Genomic DNA, 25,694 nt, shown 5'->3' on the forward strand with positions numbered 1-25,694 from the left:
GAAATGGGATTTTTTTAGGGGTCTGAAATTTTTAGGGGTATTTTCAGGGATTTTTTGACTCTTTAATATTTTTAAATTGATGATAATTTTAATTTCTTTCTTGGCCTAGCGACTTATAACGACATATAATACGTTATTCTACAACCACTCTGAGGCAACTGGCGGCAATTTTCATCGAATAAAAAGAATTGTTAAGTTTATTCATTGTCAACATGTATGATTTCAAAAATCTGAATCTTCAGATAGAGACGTAATATTTTGTCTGTATTAAATATAGACTTTTGAAACATATTACAGCATATTAATATGAATTTATATTTTTTAGGGGGACAACTCAAAAATTTAGGCGATTTTAGGGGTTTTTGACACAAACTTTAGGGATAAATATTTGGGAGAGTTGGTAACACTGTTGACGAATGACAATTGACATTTGACATTTCAAATGTCATGTAATTTTTTGCAGTTTAAATGTATGTTTTGTTTACTTATTTTACTTTATTTATTAGTGTTTTCAGTTTCACTTTTGAGTTTTAAAGTAAAATAAAATTACACAATGTTAGGGAATCTTAAAGAATTTATATCAGTGGTACAAGACGGCTTAACAACAAATAATAACTTACGACAAACATTACAAGAGGTACAGAAAGTTAAAAACATTTTCCGCGATAAGCAAAAGGTATCGCACGAGAGCAAAGTGAATTACGGTGCTGGTGGCGCATTGCTAGAGCAATACCAAGAGAACTGGCGCGAGATACACGGGAACGCGGAAGACAATGCCAAAGCAGCTGAGGAAGTCGACAAATCGATTACAGAACTGTACGAAATCACCAATAAACGGTTGCAAAGTGCCGCAGAGTTGGCACAGAATTTGTCACACTTACCAAACTTGACCGTCGCCGTAGCACAGTGTGTGGACAGTATAAAGAACGTACAGACACTTCTGAATGATGTAGAAAATGAGTTGGTTGAGTTCGAAGACATAGTGGAGAGGAGTAACATGGAAAAGTGGAAAATGGATCATCATTATCAGTTGACGTTGTATAAAGAAAAGAAAATGGGTTAGTTAATGTTAATCTATAGTCTGGCAAGTTAGTTCATCACACTCCTATGATATGCGGGCGACGGGGGAAAAAGACTGTGCGGGTGTGAAATCGTACATGTATTAATTAATTATTGTGTATAGTAATTTAGTATTTCATTTAATTTTCAGCTGCTTTAGAAGAGACCAGAAATCAGCTATTCAAAGAGAATGTGGAAAAGAACAATGTGATGGAAAGGCGGCAGCTTGCAGAGTTACAAGCTAAGAGGGAGACCAGTGCAGCTGCTTTCCAGCATGATGTGGCAAAGTACTTAGCCAGCGGGAGTGTACCAGTTGGTAAGATATTTAATTATAGTGTAAGGCTGGTTTTATAGTCATGCTGACAAGATGCTGACCGTCAGCGCTGACAGACAAAATGTATGAACTCCTAGGGAGCGTTTTAGAATAACGCGTAGCTATCAGCGCATGCGGTGGTCGGCACTCTACCTGCTGAGCTGTCAGCATCCGGTCAGCGTGACTTTAAAACCAGCCTAAAGTCTATATAACAACACTAAAAAGACTGTACATTTTATGGCGTTATAGAGAGTTGTTGTTAAATGGAATGATGAAAAATGTTTGTGTAAAATTTTTTCGTCAATACACAGTGATTTTCTTTGACGAGCCATGTTTAATATTTGAAAGTTTGTGAGCAACTAAGAATATGATAATGTATTAAGTCCATGACTTCTACTTATTAGTCATAGTCAATAATAGTGTACACGTGCAATCTCAATATGTTGAATTTGTTGTTAAATCGAGTGACGTTATATGTAGTTTATACTGTGCATATATTTTTTACTAGCTGACCAAGCAAACACTGTTTGGCCTTATGAAAACTTTAAGGTCGACCGCCCTTATCACTTAGGGGTATAAACAATTGATGTTGGTTGGTTGAAGATGAAATTAGTGCTGCCATTTCTGAAAAGTTTGGCCAAACACAATGGCACTTGAATATATTACATATTAGATATTTTTGCCTAATAAAATTAGTCAAAAAAACGAGTCAACATCAAAATTAAATACGATAAACCTAAAACCTCTTTTTGAGTCTATCTGTACCACCTCTACTGCAGCACTACTACCTCTGCTGTAGGTTTAAATTTGCACCAAGTGATAACAAGATACTTTAGCCTGCATATTGCTATATCTTTCATCCCATTGCAACAAAAAATGCTTATATCTTTCATGAAATGGGACTATTTTTTAGTCCAAAGGATGTCATTATTTTTAGTGCAGGAGACTATAGTGCCTAATAGTCATTGAATTTTAAGCTTTGAGGTATACTAGATAAGGTACTGTTTCAGTTCCATCAACTCCACCCAAGGTGTCCCTGGAACAAATACAGCTGGAAAATGACAACACAGACTTGGAAAAGTTCCTGGAGAGTTGATCAAGGAGTAATAGCCGAAGAGACTTACAACTTAGTGGTGATACAAGCAGAGCTTCTATTATTTTATATAGTATGTATAAGACAAGATGTTATATTATTTTTGAAGTTGGTTATTAAATAAAGTTGATTGTAGTTTTGTTTTTGTTGGAAAATTAAGCTTGCTTATTAAAACAAAAGCTAGATAAACATAGATATACAGCAATATGTGCTATAGCAGGTCCAAATGGACTCGTACTGCAAAAGATAGGACTGACTGGAATTCTTTAAAGGAGGCCTTTGTCGGAAGACAAACTGAACCGAAATAACGACTGTTTTCCGACATATAACATGGGCAAATGAAAATGTAATCTAGCTGTAAATACAACCAAAACAGCAATAAAGGCTTATTATTTTATCATGTGCTTAGGTACTGTTTTAATACTAATGCTTAGTAGCAGTGCACTATTTGTCTTCACTTGGTTGACCAACGATTTAAAGCAGTTAATAGCCACTGCCAAATGCGTCTTGCCAGTGATGACCTACGGAGACTTGGTTGATAACTAAGGGCCTTATTAGAAGGCTCAAAATCACTCAGCAGGCAAACCCTCCGTTCAAAGCTAACGCTTTTGCAAAACCACGCTAGTGTAGTGTTTGCCCACTGTCCCAAAACGACCCTTAAGCTCCAAACATTGCAAAAAAGGTTTCTGCGACAAATTACGGGCGCACCGTGGTTTGTACGCAATAACCACCTCCATAGAGACTTAGATTTATCTTCAATAGCTAGTTACATGAAACAGCTCTCTCAAAACTATTTCGACAGAGCTGCCATCCATCCCAACCAACTAGTGGTTGAGGCCTGCAACTACACTCCCAACTTTAACGCTAACTTCAAGCAGAGGCGTCCCAAAAACGTCCTTTAGGATCCAGACGATGACATAACGACCGACAAGCGGATTGCAGGAAGCCACTGGATGTTGGCGGCTCAAAACCATTGTGCTTGGAAGTCCATGCAAGAGGCCTATGTCTAGCAGTGGACGTCTATCGGCTGATGATGATGATGTATATTCACTGGTACATGAAACTCAGGACAGTGGTGTTCGCAAGTCCTTAAGAGGCCCACGTCCAACAGTACTGTAGTCCATTGGCTGATAATGATAAGGAACTTTCTAAGGGTAATAATCCCTTGTAAACCTGCGACAATAAGGGTTCTTTTACTCTGTGTATTTATCTGTCTGTCATACATACTTTTTGCTTCCAAATGGTTGGACTAGTTTGGAAGCAGTTTCTTTGTAATAGAAAGGAATTTCTTAATTACAGAATTTGAATTATATAATTGATACATTAGTAGTAGTAATTGATACATTTTTTTCTCATATTCATGGCTGAGGTCCAGAATGCTATTCTGTGGTCTTTGTTTCCCAAAGCTTGGATACCTTTAAAACAAGACTGAATAGGCTTTTTCATTTCTAAGCAAGCGCGTGTATATCTTAGGCCACATCTACACTTACCATCACGTGAGTACGTGGTCAAGCGCGAGTTTTGTATGAAATAAGTAATCCTAAAATGATAACCTAAAAGTTAAACAATTCATACAAAATTTATTGTCACCCATCTAAACATCTAATGAAATATGTTTCTTTGTTAATTTTAAGTCATTTTAAAACTGAAATTGTTTTTCTTAATATAAAGTCAAAAAATACAAAAATATATATACAAATATTTTATGACTAGTAAAAAAAACAATGCATAAAGCTAACACACGTTTCATCACATCGCGGTATACCTACATACCTCCGTGCCGGTCATGATTATAGTTCGTAACTTGTCAATCCAGTTAGGATCTCACTAGAACTACCCGCAAAATTCAAATACATGTCTAGATAGGGTTTTGAGTATATTATGGGGGATAGCGGTAAGGAGAAACGTCTTTCATATGGGGAACTGTTGGAAATTTGTAAATAACAATTCAAAAATCAGATTTGATGAGGTAACAGGCTTAAGACAGTATACTTAATTACAGAGATTCAAATAATTAAGTAGTTCAAAAGTACACTTTGAAGCTTTTTATAAACTTCTTTCTCTATCTCTACAGCTAGTTACTACGTCAATAGATCGATGGTACATATTGATATCATATGTTTATTTGCCAAGGTAAAGGGTTGGGCACATCTTTAGTAGCCAATTTGCAGTTAGTCTCAGCAAACTTTACGGTTTCGCATCTCGTAAAATATGCCCTAGAATGTAAATAAAATCGTGTACCTATCTAGGCATGTATATAACGAAGTCGGTAAAAAATATATAAAAAAAATCACTCATGCCACTGAAAGTGGGATAATAATACACAACTGTCATAAACCAAACAGGACATCACACTGGAAATTCGAAATAAAAGCTCAAGTTAAAGTAGCACGAGAAATGGAGAGCATTCTATGAAATTTTAGTAAAATATGATGGATAAAATGGCTAAGTTTTTCTCATAATCGGATGCAAATCGCCAGCGCCGTGCGCAGATAATTTAATTTTTCCAGTCGCACGGTTCTTTATGCAGGGACCAGCATCTCTGATGGACACTTTTCCGTCTTTCAAATCCTCATCTGAAGAGAAATCGGACGCGCAAGAAGTTAAATGTCTCTTTTTTGGTGGCATAACGTGTAACGTCCAACGCATAGCTCCTTTATGACTCCCTTTTGATTCTCGAGCTTCGTAATCAGTGTCTGACGCTGGCCTTTGAGATTCGATCTTGCTGTTTCTCATAGATTTACTAGATCTGTGTGTCTGTTCCTTTTTTTCCCCCCTTGGGGGGGTGTGGTAGTTTTTTAAATTCGTTACACTATTCGTATTTCCTTTAGCATTGATGTCGGGAAAATTTTGCGAGTATATCACTACGCTGTCTACTGATTTGTCTTTATGACATTTTGACGGTTGTGGTTTTACTTTACTTTTATTAACTGGGGGAGATTTGTCAGGTTTCTTCTCCCCAGAATTTCCGCTGCTGCAGCTCGTGTTACTGTTACTCGTGCTGTATTGATCGACGGCTTCCTCTTCAAGCGCACGAAACTTTGTGTCTATACTTTCGTCAGACGCTTTGTATTGTTCCAAAGCTTCCTTTTCCAGTTCCTCAAACTTATTGTCTACGTTTGGTCGAACTCTCGAGGACAAAACTAATTTTGGATTTAATTTTATTAGGCCAGGTGGTAGTTTTTGCGAGAGCCGGAGACATCCCACTGTATTTAAATTGATTGGTGGAGGTGGGCTCATGCTGAGAACGGTGCTGTAAAGGCGCTTTTTGCTCATGTTTTCTGTCGCCGCAGCGCTCGTAGACGGAGTTTGACTATCAACAACGACTTTATCCTTTTGTTGTGATGGACTCTCTGGAGTAGCTTCTTGTTGCACTTGAGGTTCTTTCTTTGGTTGTTCGTCACTAGATGCATATTCGGGTTGCTCTTTTTTAATTTGTAATTCAATTTTAGGTGTTGTTTTTTCTATTTTGTGGCTTGTTGTGATGTTTTGTATCTGTGTAATGTTAAATATGTTTTCCAATCGGGGTGATAGATTCTCGCGTGGCCACCAGATGCCGTAGCGTCTGTCGGGGTAGCGGAAAGGTCTCTGGCCGGTGGGTGCGTATCGACTGACGTTAGTGCCACGGTATGGGGGGCATCGACACGCATTAGCTCTCATCACAGCTTGTACGCTCGCTGATAAGCGTCCCATCGCTTTTTGATACTCCGTTAGCTGTGAGCGAGGACTGTCAAATTGAAACTAAAAAAAAGAAACGTATTATTTAAGCTATACTAATATTATAAAGCTGTTTTGCATTGCTGTATTGTAATATTATAAAGAGTTTGATTGTTTGTTTGCTTGAACGCGCTAATCTAGGAACTTCTGGTCCGATTCGAAAAATTCTTTCAGTGTTAGATAGCCTATTTATCGAGGAAAGCTATAGGCTCTATATTGTCCCCGTAGTCTTAGGGAAACGGGAACCACGTGGGTGAAACCGCGCGGCGTCAGTTAGTAATGAAACAGAGGTATGTCTTGCTTTACGAATACTGGACATGGACAGTGCATTAGAAGACGTGTTCGAAGCTTGTAATGTGGACCATTTGCTGTTCTGTTACCAAAATTTTTAATATACAAAAAGTTAAAGGAAACCTTTACCTTTTAACCTAACCTAAATATAGTTTAATTTTGAAAAAAATAAAAGTCTTAAACTAAATTACCTTACAAGATGGATCGCAAAATAGTTGAGTGGGAGCTTCCAGACAATACGCTGGTGGCGGAGGTGCCAAAGTCAGTCGTTTAGGTTGGCGTCTCCTAGCTCTCATTTTCCTCGACACGGGAGGCGGTGACGGAGCCCTTGGTGGTCTTCTCTGTGATGGTTGGTTCCACAGAGAGCGGGTGCTTCGCACGCGAGCTTCTAGGGCGGCTTCTTCCGCTGCACGCGCTTCAGTAGGCCCCCAGCGCTCGCTAACTGCCAATTGGTGCCCGTTAATTGATTCATGACAAAAATGGTTTAAAGGCAAATCATATAGTTTTTTCTGTGTGGTGCAGATTTAAGGATTATTTAATGATTACATCGGTTGAGTGTGTCTTCTACTTCTTTGGTCTAATGGTGAGTCTATGTGATCTCGTTCAAATATTAGGGTTGGGCTACAAGAGTTACTGAACTTTTTTTCTTCTAAATAATAAAACCGGTCTCACGCGCTGTCTAAGGTTAATCTCTACCTTTAAACGATACCTCACACCATGGGATAGACGATAAAAATTTCATCCTCACATTGCACGTAGGAAAGAAACCCTAATTGTTTAAGTTTATTTTTATCACTTGGTAGACGTACTAATCAATATACATATTGCATACCCATACCAAATTCAGCTTTCTTAGTTTTAACAGATAATTGCAATCTACCTCCAGAGGTACCAAAAAGATTTTCATTAAAAGATAAATAATGTTCACAGCGAAATAAACAAAAAGGCTATAGGCTAGGTAATAATAATTGAAAACGGGATTCGTTATGTAACTAAAAATTGGATAGGTAATATGTAATTAAAGATACATGAATAAACTTAAATGTAACCAATGGACGCACAAATCGTCATCGGGAAGAATCTTGTATTGTCGCCGACGACGGGGTACCATACTCCGATCAGTTGTGTCGTCGACTAGCTTACGAAACCAGTAGTCTACCTGCAAAAAAATAAGATAATGCATATTCGTTGTACCTAGTGAAAAATTTTTGATGAACGCTACAAAGGTGCCATCCATCCGTTTATAAAAAGAACATAACACATAACACAACAACAGAAAAATATAGCACTGATAGATTTCTGCATGGCGCCGGCGAAGTTCCTTGTGTTCATAATTTAACCGTTCTTTTCGTAGTCAACTCAGCCTTAAAAGAGGTTTCATTCCGAACGTTTTATAACCCTCGGGCTAGAATCTAGCAGAGCTTCTGCGTTCGTAAAATCCCACAGCGACACTGCTGCGGTGCCATCTGCTCTACGAAGGTTGGCTACCATTGTGGCTATCCTAACTTCGGAGGCGACAGCTCGGAACAACTATCGTTGTGCTCATCTTGTAGTCATCTTTAGATTTGGCCTTGTATGATACGCTGCAAGATCTAATACTTAGCATGAGTGATTTGTGTCCGGTATTTAATTTCAGTTAGAACTTCCAGCTTGGTCATTCTCTACAGTACCGTCTCGTTTTGCACCTCGTCTGTGTATGACATTTTGTATGGTTCGATGCAAGATCCCATACCTATCATGAGTGATGATGGAACCCATATACCTACATTCACCGTCGTTCACACTCGTTCACTGTCACCGAGTCTATCCATCATATTTTCGGCGTAGTGTATTGTGTAGGCACTTTTTATATAAACTACCCGACGCCCCGCGGTTTCGCCCGTGTAGTTCCCGGTCTGCTAATACTGGGAAAAATATAACCCATGACACTCACAAATTACGTGGATTTCTAGTGGTAAAAGGATTTTCCAAATCGGTTCTGTAGATCCAGCGATGACAACCTACAATACCACAAAGTTTACCCCTTCATAATATTAGTATAGTAGGAGTATGGATTACCTCAGGTAACATCCAACATTCTGTAAGATCAGTATGGTCGCAGCCGTGGCTGTTGCAACCACGCAAATTGTGTTTATCATTGGCACAGGTATAACAATTCTCTCTGAAAAGGTAGCGGAAACCATAAAAACTTAATCTAAATCCAATTCATCTAAAAATCCAAGAAGTTAACATATTTACCTGGTGTCGTCGTAGTAAAAATTACCATAGAATTGTGCTAATCTAGATTCTGGTATAACGTCTTTCACGCTTCGTCGACAACTACAGCCGCCATTATCTTGACTTTGTACAAGAGCTTGCTTGTCTAGAAAATTAATTTTGATATAATTTTGAGGTTGGATTTGAGAAAAGGTTGCGTTTTGTAGTTTTCTTTCAAGAATTGAAATTGATTTGAATTGAATCTGGAATTGAAAGTGCTTTGGAGAGCTTAATGTGGGGCTGTCGTGTGTCGGTCCCAGTCACGATCACAGATGATGTCTTACAGTTTGAGAGTCTAACATTATGACCCTATTCCTACCTCGGTGCTTTAGAGCAGAGTGGAAAGTTATCCAAATCCCCGCTCCTGTAAAGATAACTTCTCTATTGGATTATTAAAATAGGTTGATAATGATGATGACGAGAGACAATATGGCCATGTCTCGCAGCATAACTTCAATAAATAAATAAGAAATTGTGAAGAAATACGGCTGAAATTAAACGCAATGTGATTGGAGAAACCGAAATAAAACTAAACTAAAAAACCAAAGAAGTTAATAATGTTATAGACAAAAATGTATTGTATGAATTGAATTGAAATTAAGTTACTGGAAGTTTTCTTTGACATATATAATTGTCTAGTTACAAGCATCGAAAGAATATCGAATTAGGAAAGGAAACTCGATAGCTACGAGTATAAGCAAAAATGAGAGAAAAAGCGGGTTGCAGGGAGCCGCTGGATGTTGGCGGCTCGAGACCGTTGTGGAAGTCCATGCAATAGGCCTATGTCCAGCAGTCTATGAACTTCTATCGACTGATGATGATGATGATGATGATGATGATGATGATGATGATGATGATGATGATGATGATGATGAGAGAAAGTACCTGAGTGTTCGCAATGATTCTGAACGCACTGTGATGTTTCTGTCGCCGAGTCCTGGAGAACTTGCGAAACGTGGCAATGTTGTGTCCATAGACGCTGAAAAATTACTTTATTCTATCTTCTAATATCTTGGAACGATGAATTTCCAATTATAACAATGCAAGATCATTATATCTACTAGTAAGTTATTCTTGTTGAACAAATAATCTGAAGAATATCACATAAAATGCGAAAAGGTATCCTCGTGCACGGATGTAAATGTTTTTATGTAAGGTTTTACAGATGTTGGGATGTAAAATGCTCAATCTTACAAAGCTGAATGGATTTAGACGTAATTTGATTGTGTATAACCCCTGGATTTGCACGTCTTGCTTTTCAATGTGCTGCTTGTAGATCGTGCTTCTACAATGTATTGTGTGTACTAAGTTCCGTTAAATTGGTTGTTGTCTTTGTTCTGGCTACCTGATTGGCTACAATGAATTCATCGGGAGGTTCCGAAGCCCAAGTGAGATCCGCACAGAGGGCTATGTGTGCCCAAGCTGACGAGTAACGATCCACTTCGAAGTTCATTCAATGTGTCATTTCACGCGTACAATTAATTATCTTTAGCATAAGAAACGAAATAATATAACAGTCACTAAACTTTAAGAGAAATACTACGGGTAAAATTGTAAATAAAAATGACGGCAATTTGAAAGACATTGGTGGTTAAATCTACAATAACAAAATTTTCCTCTTTTTTGATAGATAAAAGATATATACATTTTTTTTCTTTTTATTTCAAAATTGCTTTTCGAATCATTGTCATCGCGTTGGCTAGGCTGAATGTCATGTTTGTCATTCAAGTAAAGTTTGTATAGCTTTCAAAACCTTTTTACATTTTGATTCGGACTATTATTTAGTTTACCAATGGTTTATCAAACCACGAGCAGAAAAAACATAGGAAAGGCAATTTCAATTATACAATTTTTCTGGTTCCCGCCTCGATACGTAGTTTAAATATTAGCTGAGAGCAAGCTGGCAACATAGTCAATACATTTTCGTTGTTTGCATCCCCACAAGCCGGCGCGCTCGGGCTCGTCACGTCACTCTTCCTTCAGTCAGATTTGCGCAGGTGGCGCTCCCGGTCGCGTCCACGCATGCGCTCCGTCAGTTGGTCGTGTAAATGAAACACTGACAGTACCTCACAATTTTATTTTTATTTAAAATTAAATTAAACATAAAATATCAAACGAAACATCCGTTACACAAACTTGAGCTTTTCGTTGCGAAAAAGTTTATTGATGTATTGACAAAAACGACTGCTTCGCGTTCAATGTTTTAAGTGTTTTGATGAATAAAAAATCGATTTACAGCAACCTATTCTCTTTATGTTGATTTTGGTGTTAGATTTGTGTTAGTTGATATTGTTGATTTTGGCGACAACTGAGGGCATAACTGTCGACGGTGTCGGGAACAGGTTTTTAAAACGGTAGAGTTATTCGTGGTGTTTTTATTGTTTATGTACGTATACGTGCTATAGTTCGCGATAGGCCAAGTGAGTGAACCTCTTACCGAGTGATGCTGTGATATATGTACGAATAGATCGGAGACTTCATCTGTGCATGGTAAGTGTTCCGTCTAGTTGCTAGCTATATTCACTTCACTTGTGTCTTGTATTATGCAAGTGAGTGGGCACATAACGGTCTGAACGGTATAACTTCAATCAAAGTGTCTCCAGTTAACGACTTTACGAAATCTATATCCAATAAAACATTGTCTCAATTATTTAATGTTTATGCAATCCTAATTTCTTCTTTCTTTAGTGAATAAGTTATATTTACGATATGTACAATATACATACATAGCTGTTTTTGGGAGTCACCTACAAAGCCTATATCTAATAGTGGACAACCATGGGCTGATAAGACGATGATATTTAACACAATGTGCATATAGGTACACCTATAAAAGCTATTAATAAAATTCCACTGTAATTAATGAGTATGGTTTGTTTACCAGTGCAGTTTTCCTCTTTATAATTGGCTAACTCAAACCGCAAAGATACCATCTCTACATTACTTCTGCAATAAACAGTCCTTATTCTTTGTCTGCCTTGGAATTTTATGTTTTTTTGCAAGTTTCGTAATAACGCACATAAAAATAATAAAAGCTTTTCCTCTTCTTTCAATTTAAAGATAGCATTCTATTTATGAATAGTACTTTTAACAATCTATGCAAACCTATTCCTAGTATTTAAAAAAGCGTATTATGAAGTTGAATAAAAGTCTTTCATTTAGTTTGATGTAAGATTTTCAAAATGAAATTTACGTCGTTAAAATTACGTTTCGTACCTTCACTTTGAACTCGTTTCCTAATTGATTAACGATTTCGTACAAGATATTGTTTTAGGGTCAGATAGTATATTTTCTTATCTATATTATTTACCTATCTAACCCTCTGTTATATAGTCACATTAACTAATATATTTATCAGATAATTCTATCTTAATTATGCTATTAGGTCATTTACTAATAAGTTATTGTGTTCGCATGTAAATCTCAATATTAATGCTATGCTAATTACTAATCTTGTTTTATTTTGTTTAGGTTTCTTGTGAACGTGAAGGTGAAATAAAGGGGGAAAACGCATGGCTTCACCTTTTTAACTACTTTTTTGTTATATCCACGCATGCTTTTAAATTTACTTGATTAACAATGCATGATGTTATTAAAGTAATCCTGCACTGTCTTATTTTACAATAAACTAAAACCCCTTACTCTTTTGTTTCTTAAATGTTATATTACGCCTTCTGTTTCCAATTTATGATACGATAAGCTATCCTATATCCTAGCGTAACAAAAAAAAAACATTACAACGCTTTGATATGTTTGTCTTTAGTACAACTTGAAACAATATTGCTAGTTAATATCCGCTCATAATATTTGAGAGTTCATAGTTAATAGTCTCCCATAAAACAGGGATTACCTATGAAAAACAGTTTGAAATATAAACAAACTTTGTTTTTATTTACCGAACTTAGTTCGCTCTTCCAAGTCGGGCATTTACTTTTTCCTTATAACAGTCACTTGCTTTTTCTCAAGCCGTTTGAAAGTTTTGTCGGTACATTACGCAAGATTTGTGGATTGTTTGTAATTTTACATCATTATGCTTTTATTGCTTTCGGCGTGTTGACATGCTGCACCTACATCATCGCTTAGTGCTTTCTTTGCATTATAATTATAATTTGCAAATAAATATATTCTGTTAACAGCATTTTCGTTTTAATCGTATAGTTTGTCTACTTTGGGAAGTCTGTTTGACTTTGGATGTAGTGGTAAGGTGTTCAGACAAGCGTTTGACAGACTGCGCGTTAGTGTATAACTAAAGGAACGTTCTTCAACGAAACGATCTTTCAGTTTGAACACACAAACGCGTTTGGTCTGTCATTCTACCGCTGTATCCAAAATCAAACTTACTTCCCGATATAGATTGACTATAACACACTAACCTTAAATCATAACTACTCGTATCTTACGAATCATTCCTATTGACTGAACAATAAAACCTGTTGTGAACATTATACGTGCACGGTGCCGGCTTTGCTATGGTTTCGTTATAAGCTGGGGATATTAAATTTATTTTAACGTGTTTCAATTGTTACGGCACACTTAGAGTGTTCGTGATTTAACTAACTAACTTCTTCTTTGGCCTTGTGTTTGTGGATCTCCAGTATATAACTGCAGTTAGGTATTTATGTTCTCACAGAAACAGTACTTGTATTCTTCGTGGAACCTATTTTTAAGAAACTAGTCTAGCAATAACTGTTATTGTAACTAGTCCTTATTGTGAATGAACAATATCCTTTTTAATACAACGAATAAATGCGGTGATTCGTTATTTCATAATGTAACTTCTCCCTGGCCCTTGCTCGTTTCCGGTATCTTAAATCAATACTTAATAACGCAGTTACTCGTATGTGTTATCTCACAATACTTGAAGCTGTGTTACTTTAATTTATCAAGTAACTTTCTAACAGCTGTTATTGTGAGCTACCCCATTAACTAATATCCTCTGTACGACACGCACAGTGATTCGTGATTTGATAATGTAACTCCTGAAAAGTCCTGTGAAAATAAACAAACTATACTAATATTATAAAGCTGAAAAGTTTGTTTGTTGAACGCGCTACTCTCAGGAAATACTCGTCTGATTTGAAAATTTCTTTCAGTGCCCATTTATCGAGGAAGGCTTATAGGCTTAATATTATCCCCGTGTTCCTACGGGAACAGGAACTACGCGGTAAAACCGCGCGGAATTATCTATTAACGTTATACGACGAATACTGGTGATCTTGCATACCTACGATGCAATCGGTGAATATTTCGCAAGTAGGCCACACCGACATAATGTAACATTGACATTTTTAAAGTGTGTTAAAAATTTAAATTATATGAATTTTATGATTCGACTTAAAATACAATACCTACCGACGTAAGTTATATATCTTAGGTATAATTTTGACGCATGGGCTCATAATATTTCATCGAAGATATAGAGATTGAGGCTAAATATGTTGATGGTACATTTTAAGTAAATATACCTTATATTAAACTAAATTGACCTTGATTTGAAAAATTCAACATTAACTCCTCTTTAGATGGATTATTTTGAATAGCAATCAAAGTTTAGGCACGTTAATTAAATAAAGAAATGTTGGTAGGTATATATTTATTACTAAGTGTTGTTTTTAGAAACGTTTTTGGGGTATCATTTATAACACCAAGTAGGTATAGACAAAAAAAGGCTTATCCTTTGTCAAATAACATGGGACGTGACAAAAGACCCGTGATATCTACAATAGATAACAATGGGATCCGGGAGAAATGAAATGACGTCAAAAGTCCATTGATAGCCCCGAATTCGGCCTTCCTTTCCTGGTGTTATCTTATGGACTTCATCCGTCCGAGATCTGAGATGCTCTTACGAGTAATTCAATGACCTTGGCCCCATTTTCGCAAATAGGTTCGCACGGGCGAAATAAAAGAATCTTCAGGCCAGTTTTGCTGGAGCAAAGTGAAACTAAGGGACCTAATGCACTAGGCGGCCACGACAACGACTTCTTAGTCGCTCAAAAAGGTCGGGCTGCGGCCATATTCGCAGCCAATGGTCGGCCTTCTGCAGTTGAAAATCTGATCTCGGAATACTTGCAGTTCGGGCCGCATTCTCCGACATAGAACTACTTAGTGCATGACAGTTCATAGCAAATCAATACTTTAGCTTGGTCACTACGACCAGTCGTGCGTACGACCGGACGGTCAAATGTTTTATTACAAGCTCTTAAATCCGAAATTTCGTAATAATCTTAATCTTATCGCAGGATGGTTGCTATGCGAAACAAAGAAAAACAAGAGCTTCTGGTAAGGCCCGTGGTCGTTGTAATAATTGTTCGTGATCTTGGCCGCCTATTGCGCAAGGTCCCTTATGTGTCTACTTTATGGTATCTGCGTTGTATATGGTTTTGTAGCCGCCCATCTATTAAGGGAGCCTCGGCCCGCCTATAAAGTCTCTCGGTAGGATGGAAATTAATGTTTACGGCGTATGTTACGGGATATACGTACTTTAGACTAAATTTATTAAGTTTTGCGGACGCTTTGAAATACTCTTAACCTAATTGAAAGGTTTTTGTAGCCTTTGTATTTATTTCTTTGTGTTGGACCTAAGTAGCTACATTGGACAACGCAAGAAGTTAATACAAAATCTACATACAACGTTTACCGTTACCGTGTGTAAAACACACGAAATTACACGTTATTGCACAAAGATTCGAACAGTCTAGAATAGCACTTAGGCGCCCTAAACGGGGAAATACAGCTAGGTACTTATATTTCTATACTAGCTGACGCCGCGCGGTTTCACCCTCGTGGTTCCCGTTCCCGTAGGAATACCGCGATAAAATAGCCTATAGCCTTCCTCGATAAATGGGCTATCTAACACTGAAAGAGTTTTTCAAATCGGACCAATAGTTCCTGAGATTAGCGCGTTCAATCAAACAAACAAACAATTCTTCAGCTTTATAATATTACTAGCGGACGCCCGCGACTTCGTCCGCGTGAAAGTCGTTGTAAACTTTCAACTACCCCTACCCTAACCTACCTCTATCCTACCCCTACCCTACCCTATCCCAACCCTACCCCTACCCTACCCCACCCTACCCTACCCCTACCCTACCCTACCCCTACCCTACTCATTAAGGCTGCTTCTTTATTTATTCCTCCCACCGCGAGTCGGGTCGAGCGCGGCAACCGTTACACAAAAATAATCCTTACAGCATGAATTAGTATTCATGCGCGATGGCTTAGCGTATTTCATGTATAACTTTGGTGTTTCTTTACCGATTTTTATGATTCTTTTTTTATTGAATAGGTAATAATGTTTACTTTCTTATTAGGGATGACTGATGAGTGTAATAAACATAAAAGTAGACAAATATAATTAGAAAGCTCCGAACTGCTAAGCTATCGGGAGTTACACGTGTTATTGTGAGTCAACCATAAAAGGTAGACATATATATGCTGTTGTGTTTTTATAGATAATTTTAAGGAAAACATTTACGTCATACATGATTTCTATGTAGCTTTAACCATTAAGGCTGTACACGCGACGGAATCTTAAAAAATTGAGTACCTTTTCCCGTTTTCTCAACATTTCTCTTCACTGCTCTGCTCCTATTGATGGCAGCGTAATGAAAAGTATACTATAACCTGCCCAGGAGTATGTTGAATAATTGTACCAAGTTTCGTTAAAATTCGTCCAGTAGTTTTTGTTTCTATAAAGAACATACAGACAGACAGACAGACAGACAGACAGACAGACAGACAGACAAAAATTTTACTGATTGCATTTTTGGCATCAGTATCGATCACTAATCACCCCCTGATAGTTATTTTGGAAATATATTTCATGTACAGAATTGACCTCTCTACAGATTTATTATAAGTATAGATAATATTAATATATTTCTATATACCAAGATTGATTTAATATTAAATGTTTAAATTACATATATCAACTAAATAATATTTTGATGATGGCATATATTTAGCTGTAGGTAATAATTTTTCGAGCTGTTAAAAGGACTGAGTAGTGGGAGTCCTAAGTCAATACACGAGAACAGTATTTGAAGAAAACAAACATGATGTATTGTATTAACTATCATTAAGTAAACACAGCCACATAAACAGTAGGTATTATGTTAACATTAGTTATGAAATTGAGATTTTCTCTCTGACACGCGATGGACCCGGCATCCGCACGGTGAATCCATGGATTGCTAAGATACTCGTCTCTGTGGTATTGTAGGGGGTAAATTGTGGTTCGACTGAACCGAATTTGAAAATTCTTTTACATCTAGAAAACCACGTTATTTGTGAGTAGGTATAATAGGCTATATTTTGGAGCGTTGGCCATTTTATATATGTACACAAAGGAATTACTTACACTAAATTTCTTCATCTGTTTCCTTTTTTGGAAATGGCGAATCCTTCTCAGTACCTATCTATCCATTTGTAAAGCTAATCCTGTTTCAGATAAGTCAATATCAGTTTTGTTTCGAAATTAATCGAAAGTAAACGAATATTCCGTTTCGTATCTCTCTGACCCAGTTCAGCGAGGGTGCGTATTTTGCGGGCGACCTTGGCCCGTTTTCGCTTCACCCTGCCCACAGACAGGGAGCGAGGAGTCTGCGGGGAGCCATTTGTAAAACTGCCAACCGGAACAAGGACATGTTCTGGATTTTTGGCTTGTAGCCCTAGAGAAATTTGCGGCCTAACAGGGGCGTAGATACCGCCGTATAGGCCGTATCAATGATGTTAGAGGGTAGAGTTGCCAGGTGTCCGGATAAAGGCGGATATAGTTAGGCTTTTCTATTCTGTGTCCGGCCGAAATAAACGGTGTCCGGCTTATCCGGCTTTTGTTAGGCTTTACATTTAAACGACGAGTGTGTGTGGGAACATTTAAGGTAGGCCAAATTGACTGGACTGTCCGGCTTTTAACTCCGGCGACCTGGCAACCCAATACGGGGGCCCCCGGACGCAAGATTAATAAAAAGTAGGTAATCCACAATCTCTTTTCCCTGGTTAAGCGTGAGCCCAAAAGTCGGGAACATCCTACAACATCCATAAGTCATATTTATTTTAAGCGATCATTTTTGTTTCTTTTGTGAGAAATCTTTACCCTTCATTTGCCTCCCTCATTTCCATTTTGATACAGTGCCACACGCTAAGCGGCGGCACTGCCTAATGTATATATTTTTAAAGAATATTTTCCATAATATCTTTTAAATACTCAGACCAATTATTGTATAGGACCTGCCCCGCTAGACGTTACTTTTCTGTCAAAGTATATGATCAACGATCTAATGCGATTATAAAAACTGTCTATAGAATCGATGTTAAATAGTTGTAAAAGTGTTCGTCGATTAAAGAGCTCCGTAAAAATGTTTTTGTGTAGATGAATGGTGTAAAAAACGGGCAAAAACTTCTAGGTCAGTATAAGATATATACCAAATCTAAGCTCGTTTTACTCAGAAAATGACAGAGAATTTTGCTCGTGACTATGAGTGTGATACAGGTCCTTCTATAATTGGTCTGAGTTTAAATATGACCAATATTTTCTGGGTGGACTGAATGAGCGAGTGAGACCAATAACATCAACACCTTTCACACGTTTTGCGTCCCAACCGTCACTAGCGTTGGCGTTTAATAAAGCTACATAACAAGATAATAAATAAGTAGACTAGGTAAGGTAGGTACTTATTTACTTTTACATCAAGTTGATTATCATCCTAAATAAATAAATCGTTATTATGTAACTAACTGGCCGGTAATTGGTATTCAATATTACATAAATTTAACAATAAACAGTGTGTATGTAATAATGATTGGCAGTTTTTTTTATTTAAAGAAACTTTCTCTCTAGTATCGTATGATTGTCACGTCTATTAAATTTTTTTCTCTGCATTAGGAATTTAATAAATAAATAAGTAGGTGCCTAATAACAAATATTGGTAAGTACATCTAAACCAATATTCAAAAGATGTAAGATTTAATTTTTCCTTTGTTTGTTATTGCGGCTTAATTTAAAAACTACTCACTGGATTATAAAAAATCTCTCTCCAATAAAAAGCTACATTTTCGCCGAGTAACATGGCTATAATTAACCCCGTATTCCCACGGACAAGGGTATTATGCGGGTGAAACTGCGGGGCCCCTACTAATCATCATTCACCATTATCAGCCGACGGACGTCCACAGCTGGTCACAGATTGTCTCTTGCATTGACTTCAAAACACAACGGACTCGAGTCGCCAGCATCCACCGTCTCCCTGCAACCAGCTTGATGTCCTCGGTCCATCTAATGGGGGGTCGATTAATTCTTCGAACTATGTGCCTTGGCACTATATTACCACTTCAACTTCTCGGTTCAACCAAAACTCCATAATTGGCTTTGTGTTGGTTTTGGAATGTAGCAATATCAAGGTTTCAACTTTCAATATACGCTATGAGACGGTATCTAGCTAAATACAAGTCCGTGATTAGTATAATGTTGCCATATAATGTCACAATACGCACGATGGACGCAACGCATGCGAGTGTCAATCTTGATTCCGTTAGGAGAATACTGTGACGCCATCGATTGTTTTGTTGTTAGAGTTTCGCTAATGAAAGTAGAGACTGAAATCGCACGCCAAAATTAAAAATTTTACGCTTCGCGTACGCTTCAAATACGCTTTTGGTGTAATGTAGCTGCGCATTGGTGAAACAATTTTAAAATCGGTTTACGTACTTATTGAGCTTTACCTTCAAGAAATTCTAAAGTTGGGCAATTGGTGGTGTTTCGAAGAGCACGATGAGCCGATCCTGGGGTCTTAGCCATGAGGCACATCGATTGTCTTTCTACAAACGCTAACGCTTCGAAAACTAACAAAATGCATGGGAATGACGGATCCGATCGACAACTTGATTATGTGACCTTTCGATTGTTAGATATGTTATACCTATACATTATTTAATTTTTGAAGCGTTTGTGATCGTAGAAAGGAAATCGACGTTTCACATGACTATAGGCCCTGCCCCTGTAGCCAATTGTCTTTCTACGATCGCAAACGCTACGAAAACTAGAAAAAGAAGAGAATTTGCTATTGACAGGTCACGTTATCAAGATCTGTCATTCTCATACATTTTTCTAGTTTTCGAAGCGTTCGCGACCGTAGAAAGAGAATGGTCATGCCACTTAGCTACAGGGCAGGTCATTATCGCATCATGATATAGCAGTAGGTATACGAGCAGATATTAATAAGTTGTCTAGATGATTAAAAATGTAAATCTTATTGGTTGTTATTCTTTGAATAGCATTTATTAGACGATTAATTTATTCGTAGGTGTATATTATTAGATTATTATTTCTCAAATTCGAGGAAAACCTTGAGGAGTTTGGTGTCGACGACCTATCTGGTGTCTATCATTAAATGCACTTCTGACTTGGCAATAAAACTAAGCACTATTTTGAAATCCGTCCTACTATCAATAGGGTTACCATGAATACAGCAATTCGTGGCCAAATTCCATATTATAATGAACTTGCAAAATAATTTTTTTTTTCATAGCTCGCCAACCTGCATTGGATTGGAATAGGGTAGTGAATCGCTCTAAATCCTGTTCTCATGAGAGCTTTGCTCTGCAATCGTCGTTATAAACCCATATTCGGCTCACTGCTGAGCTCGAGTCTCCTCTCAGAATGAGGGGTTAGGCCAATAGTGCACCACGCTGGCCCTATACGGATTGGAAGACTTCACACACGCAGAGAATTAAGAAAATTCTCTGATGTGCTGCAGGTTTCCTCACGATGTTTTCCTTTACCGTTTGAGACACGTGATATATAATTTCTTAAAATGCACACAACTGAAAAGTTGGAGGTGCATGCCCGGGACCGGATTCGAACCCACACCCTCCGGAATCGGAGGCAGAGGTCATATCCACTGGGCTATCACGGCTCTGCAATCGACTGATATAATTATTCTGACAATGATAAATGTGCAAATTACTTTTTGCGATATAGCATAGAGGTTCACTAAGAGAAATATTTTAAAAATTTCGATTTTATGGGAGGAGCACCTTATTTTGCTCTCACATTTAATCTCTCATCTCTGGACACTGTCATCTATACTCAATATTATAAAGCTGAAGAGTTTGTTTGATTGAACGCTCTAATCTGAGGAACTACTGGTTTGATTTGAAAAATTCTTCCAGTGTTAGATAGGCTATTTATTGAGGAAGGCTATAGGCTATATATTATCCCCGTATTCTTACGGGAACGGGAACCACGCGGGTAAAATCGCGCGGCGTCAGCTAGTACAAAAATAAGATGATGATTTCAATCAAGCATATTTTAAACAATTATTTGGATTGATTGACTGACGCACCAAATTGTTGGTAGTTAGATTTTACATTTGAACGCAGGCCTCAACAGATCCGCATCGTACTTAACGGACGCATCGCTTTAAACGGATAATTTTACGGTAGATGTGATCCATACGATGCGGATTAGTGGACGCACTTGTATGACTTTCTATACAAAAAATACTACGATCTTTTTGATGCGATACGTGCGATACGTACGATGCGGATCTGTGGCCGCCTATCATTATTAAGCAAGGTAATAGATAAAAACCCAATACGAATCTATAAAATCGACTACTATAGGCGGATATTCTGTTAGTATAATATTGCTGAATCAGTATAAAATCGACAGGTTGTCGTTGTCGCGCCCACACCACCCTCGGTCTGAATTGCTAAGTGGGAGTTGAGGCCTAGGAAGTTAATAAATTACTCAATTTATTTTTCTTACATATCTACAACCAACAGGGCGTTACGTTATGTTGTGTCGTTTCCCTTATATTTCAAGATGTGCCACATTAAAACGTTGAGTCGTCGCAGGCGACGTTCCAACGGACAACGGACTCATTTTCGTATGTCATAGCATAGTCACAATACATATATGTACAAGGCATAGTTGAGATACTGACTATGGGTGCGTTCATGCGCTGCAACGTCGTGCATCATCCTAACGCAGATGTGGCATACAATGTCTTGATCCCTTCCGACGAAGCAACGCAACGCACTAATGAAGAGTTGCCCTTAGTAAGTGTTGATTTTTAATATCATCATCATCCAATATCATATCAGCCGATGGACGTCCACTGTAGGATCACGATCCTGAGCCGCCTGCATCACCGATTCCCTGCGACACGCTTGATGTAGTCAGGCCACCTGGAGGGGATTTGATCAACACTGCGATTTTTAATGTATCTATTTATATTTGAGGTCGGACGACATCAAACGATTCAAAATTATACCATGACATATGTTAGAAGTATTAAGTATCATAAAATACTTTATTTTTATAAAATAACGCTTTACTTCGGTCTCACCTGATGTTAAGTGAAGATGCAGTCCAAGTTGGTTTTGCGCTAACTTGGGTTAATAAATAATCTCTAAATTTCTTGGCGGTACGTATCTGAAGAATTATAACTAGGCACCGCCGAAACCTACCAATATCTCAGTCGGTACTTAGTATAACATGATGTATTTAACATCCTGTATAACATGATGTATTTATTTTCTTGTAAAACAATTTATCCCAGGAACCAACAACTAATGGCACCCCTACTGCTCAAGACGGTCATAGTATTAACTCCCTACGTTGTTTATTTAGGAGCCCTCGTAAATCAGGCGCGAGATATTTTTATCCTATTTGCTCCTTCCAATGTTTATTTTGTCTAAGTTGATGTTACAGCGAATATCTAACTTAACGTATATTTATCTGTGGTAAACAATGATATTGTTAATCACTACATAAGTATTATATAGGCCAGTCAAAATTGATGCAAAAAATTGCTAAATTCACAAAACATGATGTACCTCTCTGATCTATTATTTATTAGTGCTAATGTTGTCTGGACCTATTAGGGCTATGTAACTATACCCAAGTGAGGAGGAGGTGAGAAAAAAAATAATATATAAAATGTACACACTACGTTGTTGTTTAATTAATAATTATAATTTAATATCATTTTAAACAATACAATTACGAGTGTACAGATACCTATAGAAAGTTGGGTTGGTTACTAAAGTATTTTTTTACTGTTTTATATAAATATGGGACATTGGCTAGTGTCGATGTTTGTTGGTACTCTCAATGCGTTGTATTAAAGTGTGTTGAGCATTTTGAAAAAATATACGCGTTAAATTGACATTCCCTTTTTTTACGTTGGTTAATAAGGGTGACAGTGTATTATAACTCCATGGAGTTGCAAATGACACACAACATCTGGCAGTAGGGTTCGTCAGGAAAAAATAGCTACAAAAGGTTATAAACAAAAAGAAAAGACAAAAGTATGTATTTTTAAAATCGTATTGTATGTTCTACACATCTGCTAATGTATGCCTTGCTCTACATTCTGCAATATGTATTATTTATTAACCAGTAAACGCTCGAGTCTACGCTTGCGCAATATGTTATATGTAGAGCGTTTTGCGATGTCGTACGTGGTATTTTGTATTTTTCATAATACCAATATTCTTAGAATATTTTTCAAGTTTTTTGACTTTTGACTAGTCTACACTGTGTATGATGAACTTATGCACGGAATTGACGATCAATTATTCTCACGTTTCTGCAGCGCAAACGGCAGCGAAGACGTGTCATGTGCCCAGTCGTGGGTGCTGCAGTCAATGGTTGACTTTAGACATACAGCAACAAAATCATACCTACACAAAACAAATGCTTCATAAATAATAAAAGAAATTCAACCGACTACTTCCAACTCAAAAATTAACCTTAACTAAAAAGGAAGAAATAACTTCTTACCTATGTGTACCTTCTTTGAAGGTTGTGCCAAGCCAGTGACGTTTTAATTCAAGCCGTTTAAACTATAAAAAATCTGTGGTTCTTTCAGAAATGGCTTTACTTTAAACACGAAACTGGATTGGCGTCTTTGTCGGTAGGGTGGCAACTAGCCACGGCCGAAGCCTCCCACCAGCTAATTTTCTTTACTAGTGGATATTATAAGAATGTTTTCATCATATTTAAAGAGATATTTACGCATAGAAATTACATAATTCTGAAAATAGATTTGATCAACTAATCACACGCATTACACAATACAAGAGATAGATTTATAAAGATAAAGCACGGGATGCAACTGCCTCGTTGGTTTAGTGTTTAACCTGTTCAGCTGTGGATAATAAAGTTCTAAGTTCGAGTCCTGGGTAGGGCTGTGAAAATATTCGCTATTCTTACTTTCCAAAAAACCTTACCAGTATTATAGCCCGTAGTTTGAAAGTGGTGTCACAATCGTGCCTCAAAGTACTAGAACGCTAAGCCTCTGGTCCCGTTTATTATGGTTAACATCTGCTGCCCTATTCACGTAGTGAAACGTTTCATGTATGACCATTGGATGTCATCAACATCTCCAGCGTCATAGCCAGCTGGCCTATTCCACAGATTTATGAGGTAACTAGATTTATAAAGTGCCAATTCTTTGTATTGAACCCAGCGTACCCAGAGGCGTGGCTTAAATGGCTGTTTAATATTTAGTGAAAAATGAAATATGTCACCCTTACTTTAGAGTTGAATATTATTTATTCCTTTTGTCACATAACAAAACAAGACTGCTAGTACATGTGCGGACACGCTTGCGATGTTCCGCACACCCGGGTGTACGCGGGCCACGTCCCCTTGCTACTTCTATTGCTAAAAGCGTTAGCTTTTAGCGTTGTCTGTTCTGTGGGCCTATTCACTATTTTGGTATTTATTATTATCTAATATATAAAATTCTCGTGTCGCGGTGTTCGAACTTGAACTCCTCCGAAACGGCTCGACCGATTTTGATGAAATTTTTTGTGCATATTCAGTAGGTCTGAGAATCGGCCAACATCTATTTTTCAAACCCCTAAATCCTAGATAGGGTAGTGGTAGGGTAGGGGTATGGTATAGGGATAGGGTAGGGGTAGGGTAGCGGTAGGGTAGGGGTAGGGTAGGGGTAGGGTAGGGGTAGGGTAGGGGTAGGGTAGGAGTAGGGTAGGGGTAGGGTAGGGTAGTGGTAGGGTAGGTTTATGGTATAGGGATAGGGTAGGGGTAGGGTAGTTGTAGGGTAGGGTAGGGTAGGGGTAGAGTAGAGGTAGGGCAGGGGTAGGAGTATGGTAGTGTAAGGTAGGGATAGGGAAGAAGTGCAAATAAATAAATTAATAAGTCAAAGCGAAGCTTGAGCGAGTCCGCTAGTCTTATTATAATAAACATCAAATCAAATAACAAAATGACATCTACCTACAAGATATCCACCAGTAGGCACCGGATGACATTTGTTACATAGAATCTCTAATTTCTTAAACTACTGTTACACATGCTCAATTCAAGCACGAAAGCAAGCTACTATTGAGCAGTTTGTACTTATTAGCATGTGCACAACATTGCTAATAATGAGCATGCTTATTTCGAGCTTGCACTAGAATGAAAAGTCGTGCGATTTATGAGCATGCTTGCTGAACAGATTTGCTTATTGAGTATGCTAGTCGATCAGCATTACTATTCTGTATTCTCTTCACCTTCATATCTCCCTGTCTAACACGATACTATAGACACCGAGCGATAGATACATATTAGCATGTGTAATTGGAATATTTGCTTTCAGCATGCTTATTCAGGAGCATACTTAATAAAAATAGCATGCTTATTGCTAGCAAATGTAAACTGATGATAAGCATGCTCGTATATAGCATACTTAAAAGCACGATTTTAGCATGCTATTTTAGAGCATGGTTAACAGTACCTTTATTAGTCTACTAGCATACGTCAAAGATAGTAAATTAGCCTGCTAATACTGATTGTCATAGATTCAATATATTATCACCATATAGCCCCCATAGGGGCTGACGCGTATCTACCCGCATGGTAACGGCGTGGCGCTAAAGAGGTCGTCATGAGGTGTAGGTTGTTCACTTATACGACAATGTTGACAATGATTTTTTGTAATTACTAATTGC

At 37.7% G+C, this 25,694-nt stretch overlaps 4 protein-coding genes across 4 annotated transcripts in view; 2 read left to right on the forward strand and 2 right to left on the reverse strand.

The window, feature by feature from the left end:
• The first annotated feature begins 435 nt into the window (after window positions 1-435).
• On the forward strand, window positions 436-2,600 carry LOC112049087 (dysbindin-like). Its single transcript, XM_052887661.1, has 3 exons — window positions 436-1,058; window positions 1,211-1,375; window positions 2,383-2,600. Exons 1-3 carry the CDS (start codon window positions 554-556, stop codon window positions 2,466-2,468), a joined length of 756 nt encoding a protein of 251 aa, XP_052743621.1. The 5' UTR covers window positions 436-553; the 3' UTR covers window positions 2,469-2,600.
• A 1,460-nt stretch (window positions 2,601-4,060) lies between these two features.
• On the reverse strand, window positions 4,061-7,309 carry LOC128198730 (uncharacterized). Its single transcript, XM_052885465.1, has 3 exons — window positions 7,306-7,309; window positions 6,665-6,915; window positions 4,061-6,206 (listed from the first exon to the last, which is right to left on the reverse strand). Exons 1-3 carry the CDS (start codon window positions 7,307-7,309, stop codon window positions 4,911-4,913), a joined length of 1,551 nt encoding a protein of 516 aa, XP_052741425.1. The 3' UTR covers window positions 4,061-4,910.
• A 182-nt stretch (window positions 7,310-7,491) lies between these two features.
• Window positions 7,492-10,182, reverse strand: LOC112049099 (uncharacterized). The gene is made up of 5 exons (XM_052885470.1): window positions 10,075-10,182; window positions 9,615-9,708; window positions 8,712-8,835; window positions 8,532-8,634; window positions 7,492-7,632 (listed from the first exon to the last, which is right to left on the reverse strand). Exons 1-5 carry the CDS (start codon window positions 10,180-10,182, stop codon window positions 7,492-7,494), a joined length of 570 nt encoding a protein of 189 aa, XP_052741430.1.
• Window positions 10,183-10,703: 521 nt separating this feature from the next.
• Window positions 10,704-25,694, forward strand: part of LOC112049083 (serine/arginine repetitive matrix protein 1) — a 65,938-nt gene continuing 50,947 nt past the window's right edge. The window contains exon 1 of the mRNA XM_052887668.1: window positions 10,704-11,219. The gene's annotated coding sequence lies outside the window, so the exon portion shown is untranslated. The remainder of the gene's footprint in view (window positions 11,220-25,694) is intronic.

This window comes from Bicyclus anynana, chromosome 2 (genome assembly GCF_947172395.1).
Source record: "Bicyclus anynana chromosome 2, ilBicAnyn1.1, whole genome shotgun sequence".
NCBI lineage: Eukaryota > Metazoa > Arthropoda > Insecta > Lepidoptera > Nymphalidae > Bicyclus > Bicyclus anynana.